The sequence below is a fragment of the Micropterus salmoides genome, unplaced genomic scaffold (assembly GCF_014851395.1).
Source record: "Micropterus salmoides isolate LMB-PRFRI ecotype aquatic unplaced genomic scaffold, ASM1485139v1 Ms_hic_scaffold_10, whole genome shotgun sequence".
NCBI lineage: Eukaryota > Metazoa > Chordata > Actinopteri > Centrarchiformes > Centrarchidae > Micropterus > Micropterus salmoides.
Window position 1 is genome coordinate 7,797,754 of NW_024040041.1, and position 27,410 is coordinate 7,825,163.

General features: G+C 43.6%; 1 protein-coding gene across 1 annotated transcript; it reads right to left on the reverse strand.

Moving 5' to 3' along the window:
• Positions 1-6,081: 6,081 nt before the first annotated feature.
• si:ch211-194b1.1 (protein Wiz) lies at positions 6,082-27,106 on the reverse strand. Its single transcript, XM_038737398.1, has 17 exons — positions 26,137-27,106; positions 25,427-25,623; positions 25,130-25,328; positions 24,738-24,813; positions 23,783-23,931; positions 22,042-23,691; positions 20,613-21,050; positions 19,310-19,717; positions 17,311-17,457; positions 16,264-16,827; positions 15,721-16,176; positions 15,063-15,563; positions 13,672-14,247; positions 13,368-13,579; positions 10,491-10,824; positions 9,433-9,514; positions 6,082-9,038 (listed from the first exon to the last, which is right to left on the reverse strand). Exons 2-17 carry the CDS (start codon positions 25,532-25,534, stop codon positions 8,660-8,662), a joined length of 6,279 nt encoding a protein of 2,092 aa, XP_038593326.1. The 5' UTR covers positions 25,535-25,623; positions 26,137-27,106; the 3' UTR covers positions 6,082-8,659.
• Positions 27,107-27,410: the final 304 nt, after the last annotated feature.

Below are 27,410 nucleotides of genomic sequence, written 5' to 3' on the forward strand. Positions count from 1 at the left end.
CTGGCATAGTCAGAAAAACCTGAAGAGTCACGAAAACAATGGGGAACACCAGTTGATATCGAGGTTCGAGGCCACTGGCCCCACTGGCCCAGTCCATAATCCAGCCTTGATCTCTGGGTGGTCTGAATTTCACTTTCCTTCCACCATTATCCATCAAATTCATCTGTCAACAAGCAGCTCATTTCTTTGTGGATGAGGCTTCAACTGCCGCGTCAGACTGATGGATTTTCAACAAGTGGGACACTTTTTGTTAAACAAGTAAATATTTATGTTTTCTATATTTTTCAAAGGAAGAGGAAACTGCTGGGAACTTACACGTGAAGTGTTTTCTCAATTTTATTTGTGATTGTCAAGTATTGTTCTGCTATTTTCAGTCTTGACTATTGTTCTGCTATTTTCAGTCTTGACTTTGCAACTGTTTGCCAAACTGTCCCAAATAGGCCTGCTGATGTTTCCTGCCCTTTGCTTAACTTTGTGGGCATTCTGGGTGTCTTTGGTTGTTCATGTGTTACTTTGTTGGCTAAAAATGGCTCCAGTTAAGAAATTCATGTAGCACCTCAGGGGCCCAAGGATCTAATCTCCACAGAGAGATATGAACCTTTCCTGTTTTCGTCCTCAGTTCCCTTCTGAATTAGCCAGTCTGAAGATTCAAAACAAATGTCAAGGAGAAAATGTGGAAGTATCAAGATGAAGGAGGCCCAAAAGGGCCAGAGTGTATCCTGATACAGATTAACTTATTAAAATATTTGTGTCCATCAGTCCAAACACTTAATCCCCTCAGCGTGGGTCAGTGGCTTGCGTGCGAACAGAAAACATTTTAAAGGTGGGATTATCTCTCAGTCTCACACCAAAAATGGATGTGAAATGAATAGAAAGCATGGTTATCATAGTGGCCTGAGCTACGAAAGGACTTCTCCCCTTCTTTTTTTCTCACTATTTGACATTTGATTTATTGCCTTCAGTCACTGCATGTTTTGGTATTATAATTATCATAAGACATTTAATGAATTTAAAAACAGAAGAATTAACTTCACAAGCTCACAAAATTGAAAACTTCCTCTACTTAGTAGTAGACTCATATCATTAGGTTCTCATTATCAGTTTCCTTCTTTCTTTCTGGCTGAATGCTAGTGGGTAGGGCTTAGGTCAGGTGCTGATGCTGATGAGTTAAAGATCCCCTCCACTCAAACATGTGTTTATGTCCGCTAAAATGTCAGACCTTAAATTTACTGACTTGTATCTGTGCAAAGTTTGTCACTAGAAAGGTGTTTTCGCATTCCTCTTCTGGGGAGATGTCTATACAGTTCCCTAAAATCAGAGATTCAAACGAACCCCGGGCAAGCAAGATTTGGTACATAACAAATTCAAAAGCCAATTTCCACTAAGTAATAACAATGTGACAATGTGAATGCACCATAACATCACAGCAGGTCTGTTTCACAACCACTAACACTGTGTCAGCCACTGCCAGTCACAAGCTAACAAGCTAACAAACCACATAAACAAATAACAGATGCTAACTACACTTTGCATTCTGATACTTTAGGTGCACAACAGAATCCTCATATGTGTGCATCTGAATGAGGCTCAAACATGTCGTCTATGGCTGAATCTCTTCAGTGTTTCCTCCAACGCTAGCCATCTTGATGGACACCGCTCTTTCACAGGTCAACCCAATGCAAGCATAGGTGCGGGCCGGGGCATTCATAGATCCATAATTTCTCAATGAGGGAGAAAGAGTAGATGTGCTTCAAGCCCCTTTTCAGAAGTTTTCTTTACTTTTTACGTGAAAAAAAACACGTAAAACAAAATACTAATTGTAGTTTTAGATTTAAAACGTGTCTGGAGGGGAATGTTAAGCCTCAAACAAACCCATTGCCAACCAGGCTATTCTTTCACACACACACACATACACACACACACACACACACACACAATTTCTTTAGGTAGAGGTTGATGATCACAGCTGAAAAAGAGTGATTGTTGAGATTGTTGCGACAAAAAGAAAGCAAACAGAGGAGAAAAATTAAAAGATCCACAAGAGAAACAAAGTTTGCCAAATATACCAAGTTGAACAAATATCAGAAAATGTGTAGACTTAGGTGCAGTTTATTTTGACGTCAATGCAAAGTGTATTTTTATTATTTTATTGTTTTATATGTTATTATCTGTCAGAGCATATTAAACAGCAGATGAGTGATCAATACAAAGCTCCTGCTGGGAGAGCAGAGCCCGCAAGTGGACAGCAGGGTGGATTAGGGACCAAAGAAAAACACTTGAGCATCACTGTGGTAGTGACTGGTGGCAGAAAGAAGCAGATATCTCTTATATCTTTCAGGAAGAAGCAGGAATAATGTCTCCTAAAACAGTCAGATATATACTGACTTTGTGTATCCAAAGGTAGGCGTCGAAATGCTGCCTGCTGGGTAATGTGATAGGATAAGAACCACGTGCAGCTACTTATTCTGTCACACTTTGATTAACATCACGATAATCAGGAAGTTGTAGTTCATCAAAAGACGAACATCTTCTGATAAGACTTCAAGCATCTTTGTCTTGTACATTTCCTGCTTCCATCTAAATGCTCTGCTCTAAATCCTCCTTTTTCCATGTAAATATAGCTAAATAGATAAATATAGCTGCAGCTGTGAACTGGTAACCTTGCTGAATTAAGGATGCAGTGATAAAACCCCTCCCAAAAGAGTAGCTGCTCTGCTTAGGGACTGAGTTGTTTATGCATTATGTTGGTGCTAATTCCGTGTGTTTATGGCATGTGTCAGATGTCAAGAGATAAATGCTTCACTAAAATGTGTCTTTGCATTCCATTTCTAACACACTGAGCGCACATAATACCGTGTCCTCTTGCTGGAATCTGAATTCAAGAGTTATTTACGATACAGAATAAATAACATCTCAGTATCATTGCCATCTGTGTATCATTCATTGTGTTCATCTTTATTACATTGCAGCCTTGTTTTTTAATTGGATTCAAAGTGTGATCTGAAGGTGTGGGAGTATTGACACGTGATCAGCAGTGTAGCATATGCAGCTGCAACAGCATGGTGCAATTTTTCTCTTTTTGTTTAAGTCCAGTGATTACAGTGTGAATGTCAAATACGCAACGTTTACAGTCTTCATTTCCCAGGGGCTCCATTCTTTAATATGTTGTCATCTGTGTCTGATTGGAATGGCTCTGGACAATCCCAGGAAAATCTGACACTGGTGTCACCGTGATAATGCCTGAAGCAGCAGAGCAGAAACAAAAGTGAAGAAAAACAAAGAGCAACCCAACAGCCTATAATTTTCACCTATAATAAATGAAAGAGAAACAACAATAAACCAAGACATTTTGATAATATACTAAAACTAAGGATGCTGGAGCAGCAGTTGTTTATTGTATTTGGATGTTGCAGCAATGAACCTGTATCTGTAGTTCAGGTCTTGAACCCACTTCCTATGAAGCCTCCTCACTCCTCTCCATAATGTTATCTTAGTCAGTTTCTCATCACTGAATGAACTGATGGGAACAAAATCCACACAGATGTTTTCAGAATCACAAGACAGTATTGTCCACTTGGCTATGTTTGGGAGCTGCATTTCCAAGTAAAACCCCCTCAGGTCCCTGGATATGCAGAAGCAGTGAATCTGATTCACATGGATTTTGACAGAAGATAAAAACTACTATATTGGTTGTCCACTGACATCAATCATTAAAGACTGAAAAATACAAGGCCTTGGGATTTACTGCCACTGATATACAGTAGGTCTTCAAACATACAACGCAGTGGAGCCAATTTTGGAGAACGCATTAACCATTGATCAAAGTAACGGCTTTTACTTCAAGACACAAGTCAGGTTAATAGGAGCTGATCTAGGAATTGCTGCCATAAAACATGAAGCAAAGTCACTGAAGTCTTTGTGTCGTGCAGGTAATTTGTCTCCTCACTCAGCTTATGAGCAAATGCTCTTAAAGGAGGATTGTTCTGCCGCATTAAACCTGAACTTAAAGCTGCTATAATAAATATTTTTTTTATATTAACACATCCATCAGATGGCCAAACACATGGCTTCAGATGAATGGTAATGGCTTTCTATCTGCTGGATGTGTGTCAGTAGGGAACCCAAAAGCTGTTTCTGCTGCCCCCAAGTGGCCAAATAAATGTGTTACGCAAGGTTAAAGAACAAATTTGCCTGACACCTCTGTATTTACCATAAAGATCCTACATACATACATTCGTACATACAACTTACTCCCACCTGGTAATAGAAGAACACACCAAGCAGTAGCTAAAACTGCAATGGGGTGTATAAAGGCTAAATCTTAATCTATTTGCATTTATTGATTTTAGTTTGGCTTTTAATTTAAATGAAAAGGCTCCTGGACTTCATGGTGCTCTGGTCCTGTGGATCAGAGGTTTCCTCTCCAACAGACTATAAAGTGTTTGTCAAAGGGGGGTGTCAGCGATGATTTCTGTAAACACAGGTGCACCACAAGGTACCAATTTAGCACATTTGTTATTTTTGCAAACAAAACTCAAGTATGCTAATGATATGGCACTTGGCTCAGAGCATGAATATGTCAACCGTGTAAATTACCTGCAGTGCAGCAGTGTTGTGAGGCATGATCACCTGAAATAAATATAGGTTAAACCTGAGAGCTTATTTTATTTAGAAGACACTCGACAGTTTGCAGGATTTCACAAATGCTGGTATTATGTGGAAATTGTTGATGGTTTAAATATCTGAGAACTGATGACTATCTGACTTTCAAAGAAAATACTGATCTTTTCGCAGAAAGCACAAAGAAGTTGTATCTCAAAGTAAAATCTGAACCAGTGGATTTTTTTGACCACTTGGGGGCACCAAAAATAATGTAATGTAACTTGTAGTTGTAGCAAAAAGTTGCTTATTTATACACCCAACATTCATTGAGCAACATTAGCATTCATTTAGTCGTGTTGCCTGATCAAAGTTAAGTCCAATATTCACTCTCCTTTTTGCTCAGATTTGGACTCCACCAACTCCTGCAGGGAAACATCTGACTCTTAACCTGCTAAATGCTGCACTTTGTTCACCAGTTAGTCTCTAACTTTGTCTGCTGTTTGGTGCTGGACAGGACAGCACTGAAGTCGCAGGTTACAAAACCAAAATAATAAGACACTCAAAAGCTCTGTAAAGCCAAGGGTAACGGGCAGATACTTTTCTGTGGGTATATCACTACAAGTTTCACATTACACAAAGTCAATTGATCTATTGTTAATATAAAAATATTGGTTATTGCATCTTTAATAATTTTGGAGTTCTAAAGCATTAATTCAGGCGTTAATCTGGTGTACAGTTATTTTCTAATTTTTTGTGGAAACCTGAATATACGAAATAAATAAAAACTGAAGAATTAATAGTAAATATAACCAGTAAATATATATTTTTAAATTAAACACGAATACTTGCGTTGCTTCTACTTATTGAAATTTCTACTCAGTCCCTGAAATCTTTTAATGGTTTCTTATTACTACTGTGGAAATCAGTCTCACCACAATGTCCATTTAGTAGCTGTTCACATGATATTCATCAGCAAGTTTAGCAAGCTGTAGATTTTTTACATTTCAGGTTTTTCAGAGCGCTTTTTAAGGACTCCTCATCCATGTCAGCTTAAAAAGATCAGCTGCTCCACAGCAGAAACTGAACTGACTTTGTGATGAGATTTGTTTTGTCAACTTCTGTTTCCAAGTGTAAGAATGAAGTCTGAAACTCTTTATCCATGTCTTCTAAAGGTCATGTTGTGTTGTCGATGTTTTGTTCTAAATGACTGGCCCCACTGAACTGTATTGTTTTTTTTTAAAATATATTCTCTGTGGTACTGCCAAAGACAATTTCCCCTTTGTGGTCAATTAAGTTCCTGTTTAACCTTTGATTTTTTTTCCCTGCTATCTAAGGTTGTATTCAAGTCAAAGCTGCTACATTAACTTAAAGCTAATCTTGTACCTCCCCCTAGTGGCCAAAAACCATTACAACTAAACCGTGCAAAAGATCACAGTGCAGAGGGGTGATGTGCTGTAATGTTACAATAAATCAAATGTCTGAAATTGAAATCACATTTATTTGTTTGTTCTGTAGTTGATTCACTTAAAACTTAACCCTTTGTGTACAGTTCTTTCCTCAACTGCATCTTTTTCTTCTTAATCATCGTCTGTTTACACACACACACACACACACACACACACACACACACACACACACACACACACACACACACACCAGCTGAGGCTTAATCAGGTAATCTTAAAAGGGAACTCTAATGCACCGGCCTGTACTTCACATCTCACACAGTAATGCAGCCACGGCGCCTGCAGGAGGCTACAGCATCTATTACTCTGTGAATGCCGCGAAAAGATCATATCTGACCGTGCACAGTGGTCCCCTTTAAGGCCTGATTTATTAGAGTCCTATAATACCGGGACGTGACAATCACATTGAAACGTTTTCCTCACGTTCAGTCTCACGCCACTCGCCACCTCCCAACCTGCAACATTCTCACCAGCACCAAAGTTTCAGCTTGGAGAGACTAACAGGTAAAAATAAAAAATACTCTAAGATTCACCTTGCAGGACTGCAAATACAGAAATGCACAGAGCAATAAAAAATACATAGCATCAAAGGTTTAAATCAAAATCACAATAGAAGAATTAAGATCACTTATTTTTTTAACTACCTTGCTAATAGAACTGCTGATGGCTCTACTAGCATCAACAGTTTCTTAAGTACATGTAGTTATATAGTATGTATCTATACTCCATAAAAGGGTTTGGGTATTGTTTGGATCGAACAGTCATGTTTCAAACGTGGGCAACACTGGAACGAACTCTAAAAGGTCGTCAGCCTGTATGGACCCTTCGGTTATTGCTGCAGTTGTGGTGTTGATATTAACACAGTCTGAAGCAACGTAGCAAGAAACAGGCCGAAGACATCAGCCTCAAGAGCCCCGAGGTCAGACGTGTTTGGACTCAGGGTCGGCAGTTCTCAAGAGCCCTGCTTGAAATCAAGTTTGGTTTGTGTTCATGTTTAATTGGAATAATCTAATCGTACAGTAACAACCCCGTGAAGCCGCTCCCGAGTCTTTTAAACCGGAGGAACACGGCGGTGCATGTAGTGGATGCAGATCACCGCTGGTTCAGTCCGTTGGTCAGTGTGGTGCCTCAAGGAACTCGGTAGCCGTGCAGAGTTTCCTCCACCATCAGGTGCGATGTAAACAGCTTTTACAGATGAAAGTCCAGGAAGTAAACAGACTCTTTGGCACATCCTAACATGACGACGGATGCTTTTAAGTCATGACCAGGCCACATCCAGGAAGGCTCCCACATTTAGTTCACTTTGAGCTAAAGAGGTGTCTTCCTGTCTAGCAGTTTTACTTCTGTCTTTCTCTTTAAAATGGGAAACAAATGCACATTTCTATGTATGTACACAAACATACAAACTAACACACACACACGCACACACACACACACACACACAATCATACACACACACTGTGCACTAGTGTAAAAGTGCACTGCTGACCTACTTCCAAACATTCCAAAGTTCTACTTTAGCTTTAATGACCTAGCTTACCACATTCAGATGCATTAAAATAAATAAATAATTTGGGTTAAACTGAAAAGGGCAGGACGAAAATGGCAACACGGGAAAAAACTTGTACGTGTAACCTTGAAGGTTTTCTATGGCCCTGCTTCTCCAATCCAGAGAGGGAGATTAAAAAAACGACTGTGCCTTCAACACAACAGCAGCCTCATCTGCTGAAAACAGCAGACTGTGGAGTAGTAACATCATGAAAGGTAAAACTATCAACAGCAACACTGGGTATATATGTCTGATTGTGTATGAATGTGTGCATTTAAGGTATTAATAGGTGCTTTAAGCTACATTCAAACAAATGTATATTTCGGGTAGAGAATTACATTATAAAGTTAACAAGGGGGAGCTTCCCTTTTTGAGTGTGCTTCCACTTCTTGCTCCTTAAACCAATCGGAATTAGTCTTTGTCAAATTTTGCCCATTTGAATGGGCGTCTCAGTAAGTGCTCAGTGTCATCATTAAAAGTGCCTGTTTTAACACTAAGTGTTGCCACATTTGAAGTCTCAACCACAACACTAGCGTGATTGTAAATGTCATTTAATCTCAGAAGGACCTTTAGGGCTGAGGCCAGCGCTACCAGCATGCTGATAGAATTGATCTCACAGGCCTTTGTAATGCACTGTTCATTAGGGGAAAGGGTGGAGGCAAAACTGTAGTAGAAGGGGGGGGTTTGATAGGGGCTACATTAACCCCTAAACCGTCCAGTGAATGGGAGGAGATGCACAGCAACGCTCCATGTCATCACCTGGACATTCAATATAAACAAGGCAAATGCAAAACACTGGTTCCTCTCTCCTCATAAGCGTGGACATTTCCCACAATCATCCACGCCAGGAGAGCTTCGTTCCCATGGTAACGGGACTTAGTAACAGTCTAGAAAGCTGCTTCAAAAGGTGCTCTTTGGAGGGGAAACACTCCTCCTCAACAACACTTTGCAAAGGCCAAAGGAAATAAACGGTTGGACGAAAAAGAAACAGTAAAGGCAGGACAAAGCAAAAGGGGGCAAAATGACAGTGATGAATCTGAGCTTACACTGTCTGGGTGGGGAGGGGGATATAAGTTGGAGATGGGGTGGGTTGCTCCTCGGAGCCCTTTACTATCTCTGTGGCAGTGACAGGCGGAGTGCACTCAGCCAGAGGCGTAGAGGAGCGGCTGCTGGGAGCTGTGGGGCGGGTCGGGGTGGTGGCGAGGGCAGGAGTAGGTGTAGAGGTGGTGCTGGAGGTAGAGGTGGAGGCTGTGGCAGAGGCCTGGACCGGCGCTGGGTCATCAGCTGGGGCAGGGGGTCCAGCGGAGGCTGCTTTGGGCGTAGCAGGTTTGCTGTAGTTCATCTTCAGGATGTGCTGCTGGAGGTGTCTGATCCAGTCCTCCTGCACCGACAGCGGGCCGTGAAACTCCACCTCGCAGAAGCTGACGCAGAAAGAAAAAACAAAATAATCAACATCTACTGTGGCTCCAGCAAAGAAACAAATTACAAACTGACGGTGGTAAATTCAGTGCCTCCCTCAGTGGCAGCAGATTCTGTTAAAACTTTTGCACTGCAGTTGTATCAGAACTTAAGCACTCACTTGTGTTGCCAGAAAATCCCAAATGATTCACTATTCTCCTTATAGTACATTAGAAACTAAAAGTGGAGTACTGGTCGGCAGGGGCTGGGGGTGGGGGATTTCTGCTTGGGGATTAAAGGACTATTTAAAACTGCCAGACAGTTCTATTAATGCTGCCGCCTCAAACTTTCTCATGTTAAAGGCCGTGATTGTTTTCTCTCGGGCAGTGGGAAGCCCCGCACACACGTTTCACTCACCGGCACTTCAGGGTGTAGAATTTGCCCACCAGTTTGACCAGTGGGTAGGAGGGTGGTTTGGGCACCAGGGCGGGGACGGTGCCTGTGCGGGGGGGGCTTAGGGGGGCCGCTGTCCCTCTCTGTTCCATCTGGGCAAGACGGGTGCTTCAAGGGCCGACGCTCAAAACCTTAGCAAGAGGAGGAGGAGGCGACAGACAGGGTTGGTGCAAAGTGAAGCTGCACCAAAATACTTGTATGTCAGCGCATCAGTCCAGTACAGCTCTTTTAGACAGTCGTTTAGTTGAAAGCCATCGGAGCTTTTTTTCTAAACCCAACAGATGTATAAACTGCAATAATTCTCTTTTCTCCTTTAATTTTGCACTTTAATTTTGCACTTGCAAGGTTCATTTTGTACAAATATTCTTCAATAGATTTGAAGTTAAAACGTTGCCCTTTCAACACTTTTCAAAACATGATGCTATTCAGTATTAAAACATGAAGACGAAAAGGCAACATGCTGTGTTCTACACTATCTAACATCTCATTTATTTCCCCTGGTGAAACCCCCTCACTTTCAGTGTTTTTCCTTTTGGCATAACAAACTCTTCTGTCTTACATCTAAAGTATCCCATAGTTGCTGCTATTGTGTGTCAACCATGCCAGGGGCTTGGTAAGGCACAGCGCTGCTAACATTCTGATGTTTAGCAGGTACAATTTTCATCATCTTAGTTTGGCATTTAGAATGCTAACATTTGCTATTTAGTCACAGCAACTAACAAATATCAACCTGCTCTTGGTGCTAGAGGAAAAGTCAGGGGATCAAAGTCACTTTAATGACTGTTGAAAATGTCATGGCAATCCATCCAATAGGTGTTGAGATATATTTTAGTCTGGACCACGGTGGTGGATCATCATCCCAAGAGCCACATTGATAGCTCTGCTAAAGTGTGGCTAAAAACAGCTAACCAACCGCAGAGAATTTCAGTACTTTGAGATTTTTTGAGTCAAGTGGCTGAAATGTTGAAGCGTGTACATGACTGTGTGCATGCCAGCAAAACATATGCTGCATCCTCACGTACCTCTGGGCAGGCGGACGTTAAGCTCACTGCGTGCCACCTGTGCTTGAAGCGGGAGGCCGCTGGCGAGCCGCGAGTGGCCGGGACTGCTGCGGCCGGGCCTGATGGGAACGGCCTGTAGATTGGTACCAGCCTCACCCTCGGCGGTCTTGGAAGAGCCCTGGCTGACCTCGCGGCTCACCGGCCGCACCAGGCTCACAGCCAAAGAAGAAGACCACTGGGAGGAGGAGGAGGAAGAGGAGGAGGAGGAGGAGGAGGAGGAGGAAGAGGAGGCCTTCTGCGATGATATGGGAAGGATATGATCAGAATCTGTTGACTGAAGAGGTGAGCTGCTCTTCTGGAAGAGGAGGAACAGATTGTGTAATTTAACATAAGTAGTTATAACCAGGGTATTATAAGGCCGAATCAAGTGTACAATAGAAAATATCACAGGGTTATGTGCCGCACTATTTCTTGGCTGGTGCAGTGACTTACTTGCTAAGCTAAGCCTACTAGCTGCAGCTTCATATTTAGCATGTTTAGAGTGGTAACGATCTTCTAACTTTCGGCAAGAAAGCAAATAAATATCAAAATGTTCCTTTAATTTGCTGCAGAAGGGAGTGTGACTGCCAGTAATTTCAAGATAATTTATGGGACTTTGACATACATGTCAGTAGAAGTGCATTTTTGTTTAATTGGACCTTTTTAATTAACTACTTCTCATCTAAATTCTGCACATATGAAGTCTTTTTAGCTTTTAATGTTCCTGTCAAAACACAGCATCTCTAACTATAGCAATAAGCAGTTCACATTTGTAACCCAATTTCTTAAAATATATGTAGAAATAAGTACGAGTGGAGAAATGTCTGAGACTGGTGTTTCTGTATCTAATTAGAAATGCCTTGATCTTAACAATTAGGAAGCTTCGATAAAAAACATTCTGTACATTTGTTTTACAATTAATTTAGCACAGTGTGTTCAAACGTACTGTATACAGTCATAACTAGTGACCTTTCAAGTGCACCTGTCATTACCAAAGCAAAGTTAAGAGCCTAATTAGGATGTGAGATCTTGGCAATTAGAGATCCTGCTGTGCTGGTTTAAGTCATCAGTATCAATGAGCTGCTTTAGAAGGCAAATGGACGAGGCCACTTACTACCCTTTTCTTTCTACCGCAACTTATCATCCGCAGAAATCTTTGGTAATAATAATAATTTGTAAATAATAATATTAGTAATAAGTAAAGCAAAAATGACTTTCATCTGCTAACAAAGGCCATGAAATGCATATGAATGTTCCACAAAAAGCTAGTAAGAGGACAAATGTATGTTTGCTCAAGAAAAATAATCGTGAGGAACTCTACTTCAGTACTCAACTTCGCCCTGACCAGAGGCCAGTGCAGACTGCAGGGCATTGAGGAATGTTGGAGCACTGTGGCGTATACAGTCAATATGCATCTATATGAACTGAAGTAAACATTGTTTAAATATTGCTTAGTTCACTAATTTTACTAAATTTAGGGTCATTAATTAATTAAATTATCTTTGATGTAGCAGTGAATATGAGACTGGCAGTGTACTAAAGTTACTGAACTGATTTGATGATTGACAGAAAATTAACTGTCAACTATTTTAATAACTGATTAATCCTTTAAGTTATTAATCAGGCAAACATTCTCTGGTTTCAGCATATGAAATGTGAAGCATTTCTGTTTTTCTCCGTTTTATATCAGGCTGAATGTCTTCAGACTGTTGGTCGGGGAAAAAGACATTTGACAAATGGACTCTGGGAAATCATGGACATCTTTCACTATTTTCTGGCACCTGTTCTGACAACAATTAGTTTTAGTATTGATTAATTTTCCAATTAATTTGGTCTATAAAATGTTAGACAATAGTGAAAAATGCTCATCAGTTTCCTAAAGCCCAATATGTCTTCAAATTAACTGCTCAATCCAAACCCCACAAATACTGGGTTTACAATCACATCAGACAAAGAAAATAAGCACATCCTTTTCCACTGAGTATCACGAACTACTGTTTTTTTGCCTAAAAAATGATTGATGAATAATCAATTAACAAATTATTTGCAATTAATTAATGATCAATATGGTAGTCTATTTGAAATTGTGCCATCAGTCGCTACTGGGTCCTTTGATACAGGTCTAACCGTACAATACATGCAGCTTAGTTGGGTTCATTTCTCCAGCATGTAAAAAAAAATATGATTACAAGGACATTTGAAAAAAGGTGATCCATTCTGTATGTGTGTCACATCACAGCTAAGGGAAAAGGTGTGACCGTGACGCAAATGCACCAGAAACTAATTCAGGAGGGAGAAAAAAAAAACAAAAAATAACGTACGTTTCTTCTATCAACAGTATGCCATAATTTATCTGAGGATGAAACATAAGCTGCCAGGCACCCTGGTTTCTATGGCAACTATCAAGTCAATAGCTGAGTTGTTCTGGCATCTGTCCCCACAGTGATTTTTGCTGGGTGTGAAGACAGGATCTACAGTAAGGCTCAAAGCTGTTAGACAACACGTCTGAAGCTTTCCAAGACACAAAATGTCTGTCAAGCCACCAGCTGAGGCATGTAAGATCTCCAAGCATGTCGCCTATTCAAAGATACTGGGAGGGAAGTGAGTGTGTCAGGAAGCGAGCACAGTGGGTTTTGATCTTGTCTAACTGCATAGCTTTGTGGGAGGCACAAGTTCTTCCACTGATATTTTCCGTGTTTTTCTCTGAGAAAAAAAAAAACAAGTCAGACAAGTGTCAGAGGCCAAACATAAAGCCAAGTAAAGTCTGAGAGCTTGCTCTGTTATTAAAAACCCCTGCACTGACCCGAGGTATTACACTGGAATTAATTACCAGCTTTACAACTGGCTGCCTCTCCTCACCTTCTTGAGGGTGGAGCGGCTGCCCTGCATGTAGCTACGATGCATCTCCAACACCTTCTGTGGCCTGCTGCGCATCCAGGCGCTAAGCGTCTCGATGGGGGATCCATTTACACACCACTCAGTCACACCAAACTGCCTCAGGTGGGCTCGCGCGTGGCTGGCTAGAGCCTTACGGTTCTCAAAGTAGAAGCCACACAGCTCACAACTGGGATCTTAAAAAAAACACAGGAAAGGAGTAAAGTGAGGAGAGGTCTCTTTTTAGAGAATAATGATAAGCATAATAGAAAACCAAACAATGACTCACCCTGGTGTCCGTGCTTGTCTGGGGAGGGTTTTCTTTTGAAGGAGAAATCATGTGGCAGAGGCGAGAAAGTCTTAGGCTGATGTGATGGTGAGTGGGCAGTCTCCACTGATCGGGCCTCCTCAGACAGAGGCCTTTTCCCTAGTGGGGACATCCTGAAAAACTTCCCTGCAGGTGGGGTAGCAGATGTGCCCGCGGACCCCAGGCCCTGCTTGTGGAGCCTGGACCCTGACTGCAGCAAACTGAGAGGGGATTTACGGTATTTGGAGGAGTGGTATCCTGAAACACCCAAACCCTCTGACCTGCCGGTGCCCCTGGCGTTCTCCCATGGGGGACTGTTGGCTCCTTGGCTTGACTCCTTCTTCACTCCCTGGTCAGAGTGAGAGGAGGCGCCTACACCTCTCTTGTGCATAACCTCCCTCAGGGTGTCTATTGGTGAGCCGTTGACAGACCATTCAGTAATGCCCATCTGGCGCAGGTGGGAGCGGGCGTGGCTGGAGAGGCCTTTGCGATTCTCAAAGTATTCCCCGCAGAACTCACAGCGGATATCTCTTGTCGGCTCTACTTCATGTGGCATGGCTACGGGAAGACCAGGGAGAGAAAGTCAATGACGAGAAAATATAATTATTTTCAGGATCAAATCAAAAATAGTAGGGGTGCGCTAACACTGAAAGCATTTCTGGTTAAATGTAAATATGCACTGTATTATAACACACTTTGGATACTTCTCGACTAAATTATTTTTACTATGGCTTTCAAAGGAATATACTGCATCTGCTTATGAAATTGCAAGTATGTTTTGCAAGCTTCCTTAAAGGAAAAATTAAACATTTCAGGAAATACGCTTATTTACTTTCTTGCTGAGAGTTAGATGAGAAATTGATTCCGATAAATATGAAGCTACAGGCAGCAGCCCTTTAACTTAACTTAGCGTGCACACTGGAAACAGGACAACTGTTTCATGGCTTTGTAGAAAGGTGACAAAATCCGCCTACCTAACACGTTATATCTCGTTTGTTTAATTTACCGATGTGTAAAAATGACTTGCTGCTTTACATGGGGGGTTATGTACTGGACAATCCATCAGCTGGTTACCTGACAACCGACAACAAAGAAATAGTTTGGCAGATACCTCCCCGAAAAAGGCAAATTTTAATTTTAATACTTCCATCAACTTAACAAACAAGAACGAACATGGTAATTAGAGAGCTTTAGAGGTGCTGGTAGGAGGATTTTCTCAACTTGGCTTCATATTTACTGTACAGACATGAGAGCGGTAATAATCTTCTTATCTTACACTGAGCACGAGAGTAAAATAAATGTCTTTCCCAAAATGTCTAACTTTTTTTACTCTATTTAATTGCCCTGGAGACAAAACTTGGCATTCAAGTTACCCAAATTAAGTGGGAACACATTGTCAGAGCTGCTCCAGCTGAGAGGTTCACCAGAGAAGCTGGCAGATCTCCCAACATCCCCAGGCGTGGTCACCTCCAGCTGCACCGGCTCAGGCTTCAGCTTGAGGATAAGCCCGCTGGAGGACGTCGGCGGAACGGAGCTTGATTTAGACACCGCGGGCTGAGGAGGGCTGGAGGGGCGGGCAAAGGCGAAGGGTAGACGACTGAGGAGGTTAGCTGAAGGAGAGGAGGAGGTTGACAGAGGGGATCGGGGGGGCCCCGGAGAGGACGGAGGTGGAGTTTTGAGAGGTTTTAGAGGAAGAGCGCAAGGCAGGCCCCGTCTTGTGATGATCTCCCTCAGGGTGTCGATTGGGGAGCCGTTGACAGACCACTCGGTAATGCCCATCTGCCGCAGATGGGAGCGGGCGTGGCTGGAGAGGCCTTTGCGATTCTCAAAATATTCCCCGCAGAACTCACAGCCTATTTCTTTAAGAGGTTCACCTAAGAGAGTAGAGTAGTGAACTGAAATATACCTACGTGTACAACAGAAAAAGCATTACACCTCATCGACACATCTAATTACTACAGATCAAGACCACTTTACACAAAGGATTTATCATGTGCTCCAATAGCCTGTAGTGTACCCTCAAAAACTCACTGTGTGGAAGGGCCATGAGCTCCCCGCTACTCAGGCGGAAGACCCGCATGGAAGAAGACTTGAGCCGCTTGGCAGGTGGGCCTAGTAAAGATGAGGCAGAGGAAGAGGTAGTTTTGGATGTCGACCCGCCCCCAGCTGTGGTCACCTTGTAGAGGAGGGATGAAGAAGAAGAGGAGGAGGAGAGGCTCAGCAGCGACTGCTTCGGGGAGGATAGCGTGGTCGTGAGGCCCCGTGGTCCTGTGTGGCTGTCGAGCTGCAATGCACTGGCTTTGTGCTTGAAGTCGTCAGTATCAATGAGCTGGTTCAGGAGGTCGATGGGAGAGCCCTTGGATTCAGAGTACTCCACCCCAAAGTGTCGCAGGTGCGCTCGTGCATGGCTGGATAAGCCTTTCCGAGTCTCAAACCAGGCGCCACACAGCTGACAAACGATGTCCTTGTTGGGGTCCACCTCTAGTGCTGCACATGAAGGAAAAAAATTACTAAACTGAAACAACTGAACTTTTTACAGTGTTATCAGAGACAGACATCAGTGAGGGCGCTTACTGAGGTTGAGAGGAGCGTCATTCTCCTGCGGTGCCCAGAGGGGTTTGGTTGCTGTGATGGTGGCCGGGGCAGAGAGGTTAGAGGTCAAGGTTTTCATTCCCCCTGCCTTGTGCTCAGGGGAGCGCAAGGGGGAAGACACAGGCAGCAGAGAGGAAATGGGAGCTTTCCTCACTACTGAGGAAGGGGAGCCCGAATGAGGCAGGGCCGGAGAGACACCCGGAGAAGGTGTGGGCGTGGAGGAGGAAGAGGGTGGCACTGCTTTTGCTGCTTTGGCCAGGATGGAGAGTGGGCTGGGTTTCTCGTCTAAGTCCATGTCTTCTAAATCCTCATCTTTCTGAGGAACGGACAGGGGGGAGTTCTTGGATGCAAGGGGCTCTAGGAGGGGTGAGCTTATTTGGCTGTCTATGTCGCGCTCCTTGGCAATTTGGTAGAGGAGGTCTATGGGTGCCCCGCTGCTCTCTGAAACACTGATGCCCAGCTGGCGCAAGTGAGAGCGGGCGTGGCTGGACAGTCCCCGCCTGGTCTCAAACTGAGCTCCACACACCTCACACTTCAAGCTGTGGACTGCAAAAGAGGCAAGAACAGCAGATCAGACAAAAAAAATTGGGCGGCGTGAAAATAAGAAGTTTCATAAATATTTCAAAGTAACTGGCACCATTGATGTCCAGGCTTTAATTATTTTCAGCAAGTGCAGCATTAAGACAAAGTTTACGAAGCAGCAGCAGGTGGCTCAGGGTGTTTTAGAGGCCTCAGATATCCCAGAAGACACATCACCTTTCTTACCCTTCCTGTCTACGTCTTCACCCAGCCTGCAGCAACACTAGCCAAGTGTTAGAGGTGCTCCCTTTAGTTCCTAAATACATTTGTCTACCTCTCAGGTTTTCCCTAGGGACAACCCTCGCAGATGTAGCGTTACCACGCATCAACGTTGACCTAAGGTCAGTTTTACAATCCCCGCCCCCCCGACAGCTATGATAAGGCTTTGCTGTAGCAAATGCAATCCCTTGTCAACACTCTGGGGTCAGCGTTCCCATATTTCTCTCTCACCCTTGGAGTCTGCATCTTCCCCAGGAGAGATGCCGTCTGTGTCCACGCCGCACAGCCCTGTTTTCCCGGGGCTTGAGCTCAGACCGTCCAGAGCTGGAAGCTGCAGCTCCTCCTCATCCTCTTCCTCAGCTGCTTCCTCCTCCTCACCTGACACATTACAGACAATATCCATATAAGCTCAGAAATGCCATGTTAATTAGGCCTATTAAGTGACTCAATAAATCACTCAAATCAAAACGATGCTGTTTCACAAATCAGACTAATTTCAATTTCTACAGGCTACTCCTAAAAGAAAAGTCAGCCTTTGAAAGAGTATAAGTGTATTTTTGAGTGCAAAGACTGCAGGCTGTGAGCAGAAAAATCAACCCCAGTCCTGTGAGCTCATTGCCTATAATTTAGCAGTCCTTGTAATAACTGCGCATTATACCGTCTTCTGTGAGGAAATGTGCATGAAAATAATTCAAGTAATGAATCCCTGTCAAAAAAAAGTGATAATTGCACTACTGTATGAAACAAACATGGCAGTCTTGGTTCCCCGCAGTCAGGCATACATGGGACAAAAGTGCCATTTTCTGCGACAAATCGGTAAATCAAAAGAGACGTGGAGACAGACAATGCTTTTTGTCTGGTGGGCGGCTCTGCGCTTGTCAGTTCATCTCTTGACTGTAAAAGAGCGGGGATGTGACACCTCGGAGCGCAGCGTTATAACACCGTCTATTATAATGAAGACAATACTAAATCATCAGCCGAGTAGGCCTATTTATAAAACGGCACAAAGTAGCAAACCGCTAACTTGACTTTTAGCCTATCCATTCAGGCGGAGTAACGCCGAGCAACACGACACTTCCAAGTAAAAGTGATACTTCGATTATACTTCGTTCATCCCGATAAGTTGTAATAAGATTACCGACTATGGCCGCTTTCAGTGCACAAAGTTACCATGTTTCCTGAGCAAATTTCACAGTTAGTTTATGATAAACACATGCACAAATGCATGCACTTGAAAGCACAGCGTGTCCTCTATCAAAAATCAAAGCAAAGGAAAATGGCGAGGATTGGGCAACTGTAGGTAATTTTAGAGATCCTGCAGCATTGAAAATACTGGACGTCATCCCAGACGAGCACAATAAAACCCCCATAGGCATTAAGAAACCACAAACTGTCAGAACAATAACACAACAGCGACAAAAAATAAATCACAATTTATCCGCGCGTGCAAAACGGAAACACCCCGAAACAATACCAATGACCCGCTTTATGAGCTTTTGACATGCATGTCATGGGCTGCTGGCATGGCTGTGCGCGACATGGCTTTTCTTTACATAGTCTCACACGATAAAGAGTTTTTTATGGCTGTTGTCTGGCTACAATGTGACAGAAGATGCGGCGCGAGACGCGCAGTGCAACGCCGCCGTGTGATCCGAGGGCACGCGGTGCACAGGAATTACAGCGCGCGCTACTCACCGGTCCGCAACCGCAGTGCATCGGACTCCCGGTAGCTGAGGCCAGACAGTTTTTCCGCTATTGTTTGGGTCTACGGGGAGGTGGAAGCAGCCATTTTGCCCCCATATGCACCGCTAAGCTAAGGCGTGACCAATCGAGTGGAGGCGTTGGTTGGGATAAATGCACCGAGTGCCACATCAACCACGGGCATCAGGGACTCTCTCTCTCTCTTTCTCTCCCTGACACACACACACACACACACACACACACACAGAGCCTCTCTAAGGTTGATTTTCACGACAGCCACCATCCTGATTCAAACACTTAATACAGTGCACAGCAGTGCCACCCAGTTCAGGCAGCCCCGTTTTTATTTTAGTAAAAGGCAAAACAGACTTAAAACAACAGTTACAGCATCTGTTTTATGCATTTGTAATAGTCAAAGTGCAATAACTAGCAAACACATCAGCACCCAACAGAATAACAACACAACCAATGAGTAAAGTGCATTTGGCACATGACTACTTTTAAGGAGGGATCAATAATGAAAACTTACCTTCACACTCTTCTACATCATCCTCTTTCTTGCAGCGTTGAGGAGATGCTGGAGGCAGTGCATCAGAAACGGCAGCACTCAGCGTCCTTTCACTTGTCTCCCCCTCTAGCTTTACCTCAACGATTCCCTCCCCTTCCTCCTCCACTTCCCTCTCCTCTTCCTCCTCCTCGCTCTCCTCCTGTGGAGATCCGAGGCTCCGAGGGGGAGCCGTGGGGATTACAAGGTCGGGCCGGCTGGAGAACAACTCCCTCAGGATGTGGATGGGCGAGATGGTAACGTCCCAGTTAGTGATGCCGAAGTCGCGCAGGTGGGCCCGTGCATGGCTGGACAGGCCGGCCCGGGTGTCGAAGCCGGCGCTACAGAACTCACAGTGCATCACACTGAACGTGTCCGGGTCAAAGTTGGCGACTGTGGAGAGGACAGGCAATACAACTGGGAGTTTAGACATTTTTGGTTTGTGAACCCTTGAATCAAAGCCATGTCTTTGACTGTTTTGATTCATGAGTTGAGAGATTTCTAGCCATGCAAACAGCCTGGCCTGGGGATGGCAAAGTCAGTCAGACATTCAGCCACCACTTTGGTCCACACTGAATTATCTCAACAACTATTGGACAAACTGCCATGCAATTTTGTACAAACATTCAAAGGATGAATCCTATTTACTTTGGTGATCCTGTAACATGATTTTGAGTGACTCGACAAATATCGACTGTCTTGCCACTAAACTTGGTGCACACACATTCATGTTCCCCTTCAGGAGGAACTGTAATAACTTGGGTGACCACAGAACGCTTCATCTAGATGACTTAAGTTTATGAGCAAATACCTGAAAAACTAATGATACTCGCGTTAGACTCAGCTGAACTTTTTGTTTAGTGCAAATTAGCAATTGCTAACCTGCTAACGCTCTAAACTAAGATGGTGACCATGATAAACATTATACCTTATCAGTTTTCTAATTCTTCTTACTATGTTGCTTCCCCAGGTATGGAAAACCTGCTTTATGTTGTAGTAACCACTTCTAAAAGCAGTTCACATAAAGAGTTCCCAGCTGGTCATAAAAATACTTTAGAGAGAGGCGAGCTCCACAAAGCAAAACAAATAAATAAATCTGACTTTACAGTATTTGTTCTACTGTGACTGAAACGGGCATTGAAGAGAATTGTGGTATAGCTAATAAACACTATCTATGGCTCATGCCAGGGTTGTTATGCCAAGCATAAATTAAAAACAAAGGGCTTTAAGATCTGCTCAGAAAACACAGCCAAAAGACCCAAAGAAGTATACGCAACAAGCAGCTGACCTTTTTTTTTCTTCTTCTGATAGGAGAACTTCTTCTCAATCGCATTGACTTCCTCGGGGGATATGAAGTGACGCACGTTGTAGCTGACGCCCACTCGGTTCAGGTGGCCTCTCACGTGGTTGGCGAGCCCAATGCCATTGTGAAATCGATCGGGGCAGTAGGGGCACCTCCTTTCCACGCTCTTGAGCGCCTCTGTGTCCTCATCAAGCTCGTCGTTGTCTTCATCCAAGATGCCCTCTGACAGGAGAAAGCGCACGCGTTCCTCGTCTACGTCGTCGTCGTCATCACTGTCAGTTTCCGCAGGAGCAGCAGTAACCCTGTTGCTCCTCCTCAAGCAGAAAACCTTCCCATCTTTCTCCGCTTCCAGCTTGTCTTCGCCCTTCACACTGTTCTTTGAAGGGAGTGATAATGTAGCACTCTGCTGTGCTGAACAGTCATCTAGAAAAGAAAAAAACCCTCAAATGTTTAATAAACAGACAAATCTTACTCAAACTGAAACCGTATGCAAACCTAAAATGCAAAGTGCATCTTGGAGGGCTTTTCTGAGAAGCTCTTAAAGTCGGTCTGACCTAAGTCACTTCTTAAAATGTTTGACCTCAACAATTTCTCAACACAGGATCATTCTTGTTTATTACAACTTGGGATTTATTTTTGTATTTTTGGCTGTTAATCACTTAATTTATCACATTATACACATAAAGTTAATTCAAATGCAAAATAACTATGCTAACACAGCTAGATTTCTGCAATAGAAATAATTTATACAAACCAGTTTTCTTAACGGGTTTCATATGCACGAACATTTTCTCACATGGGACAGTAATGTTGCTGTAGGAATGCATTCTACTGGCATATTATCCCCGTATAAAGTTTTTAATGGCTCAAGTGTTAGCAAACGGCTATTTACACATCCAGCAGTTACGGAGCAACATTAGTATTCTTTTGTAGTTGTTTCAGTCCAATATTCACCCCACTTTAGCACTGTTTTAGTCTCCACCAAATCCTGAGCTTTTTGAAAACAGCTGCTGTCAGTGAAGTTGCCGGTCATAAAACAATTAGCTTAAAGATGTTAAAATGCTACGTAGCGCTGAGGGAAAGTGCAGAGTCGGGTGATAATTGTCTGTGGGTTTGTCACTACAAGCGAGACCTTTCACATTACAGTAGTTTGATCCCTTGTTTATAATAAAAATATTGATAAGAGCAGCTTTTATCTTCTCTGTATGATCAGGTTTCCTGTGCAATTATAAAACAAAGCCACGAGCAAGCAGAGTGTAAACTGTGGTTTTGGAGAAATCAGAGTACTCACAATAATCTGCTTTCTGAGCATGTACATGGAATCAGTGATATGTGACCTGGGCGATATACTGTGCCAATCTGCGTAGCAATCAAGTTAAAGTGACTTAGTCCAACCTCAGCGTTCGGGCCTCACCTGTGTTTGATCGTGCTCTGGTGTGCGGTTTCACTCCCACGGGTGAGCTGACCTCTTCTTGGGAACACTCAGTGTCAAGCTCTGTGCTCTGATCTTCATCCCGCTCTTCTCCTTCTTCACTCCCAGGCAGCTTGCCATCATCCAGTCTGGGATGAAACTTGGCCAGATCAGTCCAAGTCTTCCCTCTTCTGCTGAATCTCCTGTTCCCAACACACTTGAAGACCAACTGGCTTGTGGCCCGAGCTGCAGCGCTGTCTTGTATTGTGCTGTCCTCGGAGGCAGTGACTACTTGCTGGCTTTGGCTTTGAGTTGCATCGGGTGGGGATCCAGATCCAGAGAGATGGTCAGAGTCTAGGGTGGGTTTTGAAATTCGAGCACCCACATTAGGCCGTGAATGCAGGCCGGTCTCATCAGCCTGCGCCCCGCTGACGGAGACCTGTCCTGGGTGAACAAGGTTCTGGTGTTCCCTCATTACAGTTTGACTTGAGGTCAGGAAGGCACAATGACCACAGGCCAGGGAAGTGGATGCCAAACATGATGGTGATCCAGGGGATGGGGGGTGAGCCTGGAGAGCGGGTTTTTTTCTGTTGTGGATCTTGGTGTGATTAGCCAGTGCCTGGGAGGTTCTTGTGCTGAAGTTACACTTGGTGCAGACAAAGCGGCGGCGGTAGGCAGAAACAGCTCGTGCCTGAGCTGGACTTCGAAGTGAATTCGGAGGAGCTGCTTCTGAGTCAAGAACTACTGCGTCTGCATCTTGTGTTGAAACTGGGGCTGGGGAAAGAGGTGGAGACGTGACTATTTCTGGGTCTGACATTTTGCCTAGAATCGAGGCTGTGTCTGCATCTTGCATAATAGCTCGGTCTGGGCTTGTATGCCTCACCACCTTACTGTCGAGTTTCTGAATCTCTCCCCCGTTTTCATTCAGTTTCTCAATCTCCTCCAAGATCTTCAGACGGGACTCCTGGTGCCTTCGGTGGTGGTCCGCCAGTGCGAGCCGATTTGGCAGGTTCCAGCCACACTCGGTGCACCGAAAACGGCCGCCCTTTCCTAAACGCCTGCCACCCCCTGCACCACTCTGACAGTGCTCAACGATGTGCTCCTGCAGGTGGACTTGCTTTTTGAAGTAAATGCTACATTCCACACAGGTGAAGATTTCTTTAACGGGCACTATCCCACTTTCTTCTTCTTTGTCTCTTTTCCCGCCTTTGTATCTGAACTTTACCGGTTCTTCCACTGCTGCCTCTCCCAAGTTCACTTCATCAAAATCATAAACCTCTCCACCTTGATTCAGCTGTGCTGGCTCAGCCGGTTTTGATTTTTGAGGACTCACTTTTGCCCGTTTGCCACTTTCAGGCAATGTGCGCTTTAAGGTGCCAAGTCCAGAGAAGGGCCTGAGCAGCACCCTCTTCTTTCTGCACCGCTGAATGAATGTGCAATGAGCCCAGGGGGCAGGAGGGGGACTCTCAGGGTCTGAGTCTCCAGGGAACGTGTACACATCTCTCTCAGGCTCTGTGGTTTCTTTTCCCTTGGGCCTTTTCTCTCCCTCACAACTATCTGCCTCCTCCACCATCTGGCAACCTTCTTTTGGTTTTACTTTGGACAGAAACCGCTCAGCTTCCTCAGGTACATTCCAGACTTTGCTGTCTTCCACTGTGAAGAGAAAACAGAGTAATTATCAACGAAAGGACAAAAAGATATCAAGTGTGCAAGCAGATCCTGTTTCCTCCTTTATGGTACTTACATTCTTGTGGGCCAAGCTGAGATGTATTTGGCTCTTCTGTCTTTGTGCTCTCGTTGTTGTCGTTGTGCCCCTCCACAGCAGTAGGCCAGTCAGTCTTGCTGTGCAGGTGCTGCAGATTTGCTGGTCCTTGGTCTTCTTCACTATCAGGTCTAGTCAACATCAGGAGGGAAAAACATTACATGACATTTCTAACAAGTGAAAGCAGCATCTCTGTCAGAAACAAGTCAAAATTACAGATCATGTGCAAGCTTTTTTTTTTTATTCTCAGGACCAGGCTACCACTGAGCACATGGTTTTAGCAAACTGGGGGAGTTCAGTTAAAAACATATATGTGGTATTATACGCAAGTATTTTTCATGCTGATTCTTGTATTTGTAGACACTGTATATTCAAACCTGATTACTTTAAGGCCAGCTAGATTTAAAAACGTATATAGGATTAGGTATTATCCCCCTATAATTTCATTCCTGGCAGCGTGAAAAAGGCCTTGAAGCAGTGCTTAAACCTTCAAGTTGGGAAATAAAACAGTAACACTTTATTTTATAGCTCTGTAATTTACTATATGTTTCCTGGAAATACCAATATAATTTGGACTTGAGCAGTAGTGATTTAGTGAATTGATGGGATTATGCAGGATTAATATTTGGAGGATACGCTTGCATGTGCACTTTATTGTAAGAGTTTGATGAAAGGATCAATAGCATCATACGGTTAGCTTAGCTTAGCATAAAAACTGGAAACAGACGAGAGGGCATTACATGACATTTCTAACCCTAATGACCTCAGTATTTCTACAAACCTGCCTACAGCCCTTATTATATTTTAAACTTTCCAAAAAAAAAAAAAGATCTGCCTCTGCCATGTCTCTCTCTGTGTACTGTATTTTCTCCTCAGCTACCCAGCCGATTTCACCACCAAGCACCTCCCTACCCTTCCTACTGCACCTCCACCTCACCTGAGTCCAGACGAAGGAGATCCCGGGCTGTGAGCAGCCAGACCGTGAGGGTTAGAAAAGTGCTGTAGCTCCTCCTCTGACACATAACAGCACACAAAACACACAACCACAGGAACATCACTTCACAGCTCAACAGATCCACAGTTAAAGATACAGTGCATACTGGGGTTACATAGAGAGAGAAAGATAAGAGACTTCTGACTACATGCAGACTGAATAACATTTAGAACAATAAGCGGACAACAATGATATATAACATATATTAGCTAAACTCAGTGCTACTTCTAGCTTTGCTGCAGATTGTAATCACCACTGTGCGACTATTGAGAAGTGTGCAACAATATATTATTATATTATAATTATATATTATACATGTATAAGTCATGTGTTACCATCTAGTGTTTCTTTCTCAGAGTCAGAGTCCCAGCTTAGGGAGGAAGAGAAGACTGAGGACCTGAACCTCCTCTGTGCGCTCCTCCCTGGGTCTGCACTGGGCTGAGTGCCCTCAGTCTGCTTGGGGTCCTCATCTCCAGTGTGGTCCCAGCATTTAGCAGACATCAGGCCACCTCTCACATTGGGGGAACGTGATGACTAGAGGAGATAAGAAAAACATGCAGGTTTGCGTTTGCAAATCTTATTGTCAGATTGCGGAAACGACAGAGATAATGATACGTTTGACGACGTCTTACCTGTAAGGTGCAGTTGAGGGAGGCGGGGGTGACGGGGTTTTGTGCTGAGTTGAAGGGTGGGGGCCCATAGCTGGTCCCTGGGGTTAGGGGTCGCCCTTCTGGCTCCATGGTCCCCCAGAGAACAGTATGGAATCCCACTGGTGACCAGCCTGCCTACATTGTGCAGTCTCCTCTTCCTCTGGAAACACGAACACACACTAAACAAAATAAAAGTTTCTCAAGACTTAAAAGTTTCCCTCTTGTTACTGTGATAACTTGCATACAAAAGGTTTGTATAAGGGAGCGAGCAGATTGGAAGTAAGAATCAGAAAGCATATCAGACAAGATGAAAGTGTCAAATCTGCACAATCTGGTGTCTGGGCTTCCTCAGTATTTTATTAATTTATTTATTTTTGGCAGCTGCAGTTTTCAGACTCTCTGACCCATTTTCACAATATGTCTGGTCTTAAAGAATGAAATAGGGCGCCCAAATGGTTACATAAATAAGTGGCCTTTTATATTCAGGCCCACGTCCTCTCCTGCTGCCCCTCTATAAAGCAGCGAAATGCCCGGGTAGCCTACATCAAGGTGTCCCGCGGGTTGGCCTCTGTTGCTTCAGAGGACGTGGATCCAGCCGCTGTCAGGTGACTATAAAAACGATGCACCCATGCACCGTGCCATTTACACCTAAAACGCCCATAAACTGCAGTTTTTTTAGTGCAAATACTCACTGAAATCGGCCTGGTTTGCGGATCGCAGTGAAAGGCAGGCTGTTTAAGCACCCTTCGTCATACTTTGAGGACGGAGCTGAAGCTTTTACGCCCCGAGACGATGCTCGCCGGAGGCTTTGACTGCTCCCATGGACAAACTTGGTCGTTTAATCGCCGCTCGTGTTTTTTGCAAGGATCCCTTGAAGATGCCAGGCAGAGGACTCCATGTTATTTGGCTTGCAGGCACGCCACGGCAGCGTACGTAACGTCGACGGGGAGGGCGACGAGAAGAGTTTGCGAGTAAAAAAAACCCCACCGGAGCCAAGTTGAATAAGTTCAACTTTTAGGGAGCGCTTTGCTTTTATTCTTATTTAAACATGGTTACGCTAATGTGTGCGAGATGCTTTCATTTTTAAAGCTTTTTGACCAAGAAGCCACTTTTCCTCTGCGAAAAACGCAGTGTTGACATGTCCCACTGAAAACGTGTATATATGTCATGCGTGATTTTGTTGAAACAGGTGAAGTATTAATTGCCAATTGCGTCAGTTTAGTTTCAGTCGGTGGCATCTGCTCAGCCCACATACTCACCACTGTAGCATGTTTCCTAAACTTATCATAGACGCATCCCTCGCTGCAAGATTAAGAAAGCTGTTTTGTTTGTCAATTAGTTTCTGTGACTATACAAAAAATACCCTAAATGCTGGAAATCAATAAACGCCTACCTGCTGGCGATTACGTGGTCATCTGGCGCCCTCTACTGGCGCGAGGCGGGACTGTGCGTGTGTTTATGTGTCACTTTTCACCAGTCTATGAAGAGTGTATACAGATTCTTTATTTAAGTATTTAGTAATACTACCGTGTAGTTAAAGTCTGGCATTCAAAATTGGAACTTTAATATAATTACCAAAAGTAAAAGTAGACTACTCATTATTCAGAACGGCCCATTTCACAATAATGTATTATTATTATTATTATATGTTTATTATATGTTACTGTATTTTAATTTTTGATTCATTAATATGTTCATCACTTTAATGTTGCAGCTGGTACAGGTGGAGCTAACTTTAATTACTTTTTATACTGCTGGGTAGCTTGTGAATTTCCCCTCAGGGATCAATAATGAACCTGTTAGATACTGTATGTATACAGTACATCATCATTTGTTTGATGATTTATATTTTGTATCAATAATCTGAATCTGCAAAGTAACTAAAATTAGCAAATAAATGAAGTGGAGCTATTTTTATACATTGCTGTGTAGTTTATTCAAACAAATCTTTGGTGTTTAGACACAG

Bases quoted from the DNA above. Each gene is read 5' to 3' on its own strand.
- si:ch211-194b1.1 (XM_038737398.1), bottom strand. From the start codon at position 25,534: ATGGAGCCAGAAGGGCGACCCCTAACCCCAGGGACCAGCTATGGGCCC. The intron at 25,329-25,426 runs GTAAGACGTCGT...TATCTCCTCTAG, and splicing joins CCCTCAACTGCACCTTACAG to TCATCACGTTCCCCCAATGT. The intron at 21,051-22,041 runs GTGAGGCCCGAA...TTTCTTTTCTAG, and splicing joins CAGAGCACGATCAAACACAG to ATGACTGTTCAGCACAGCAG.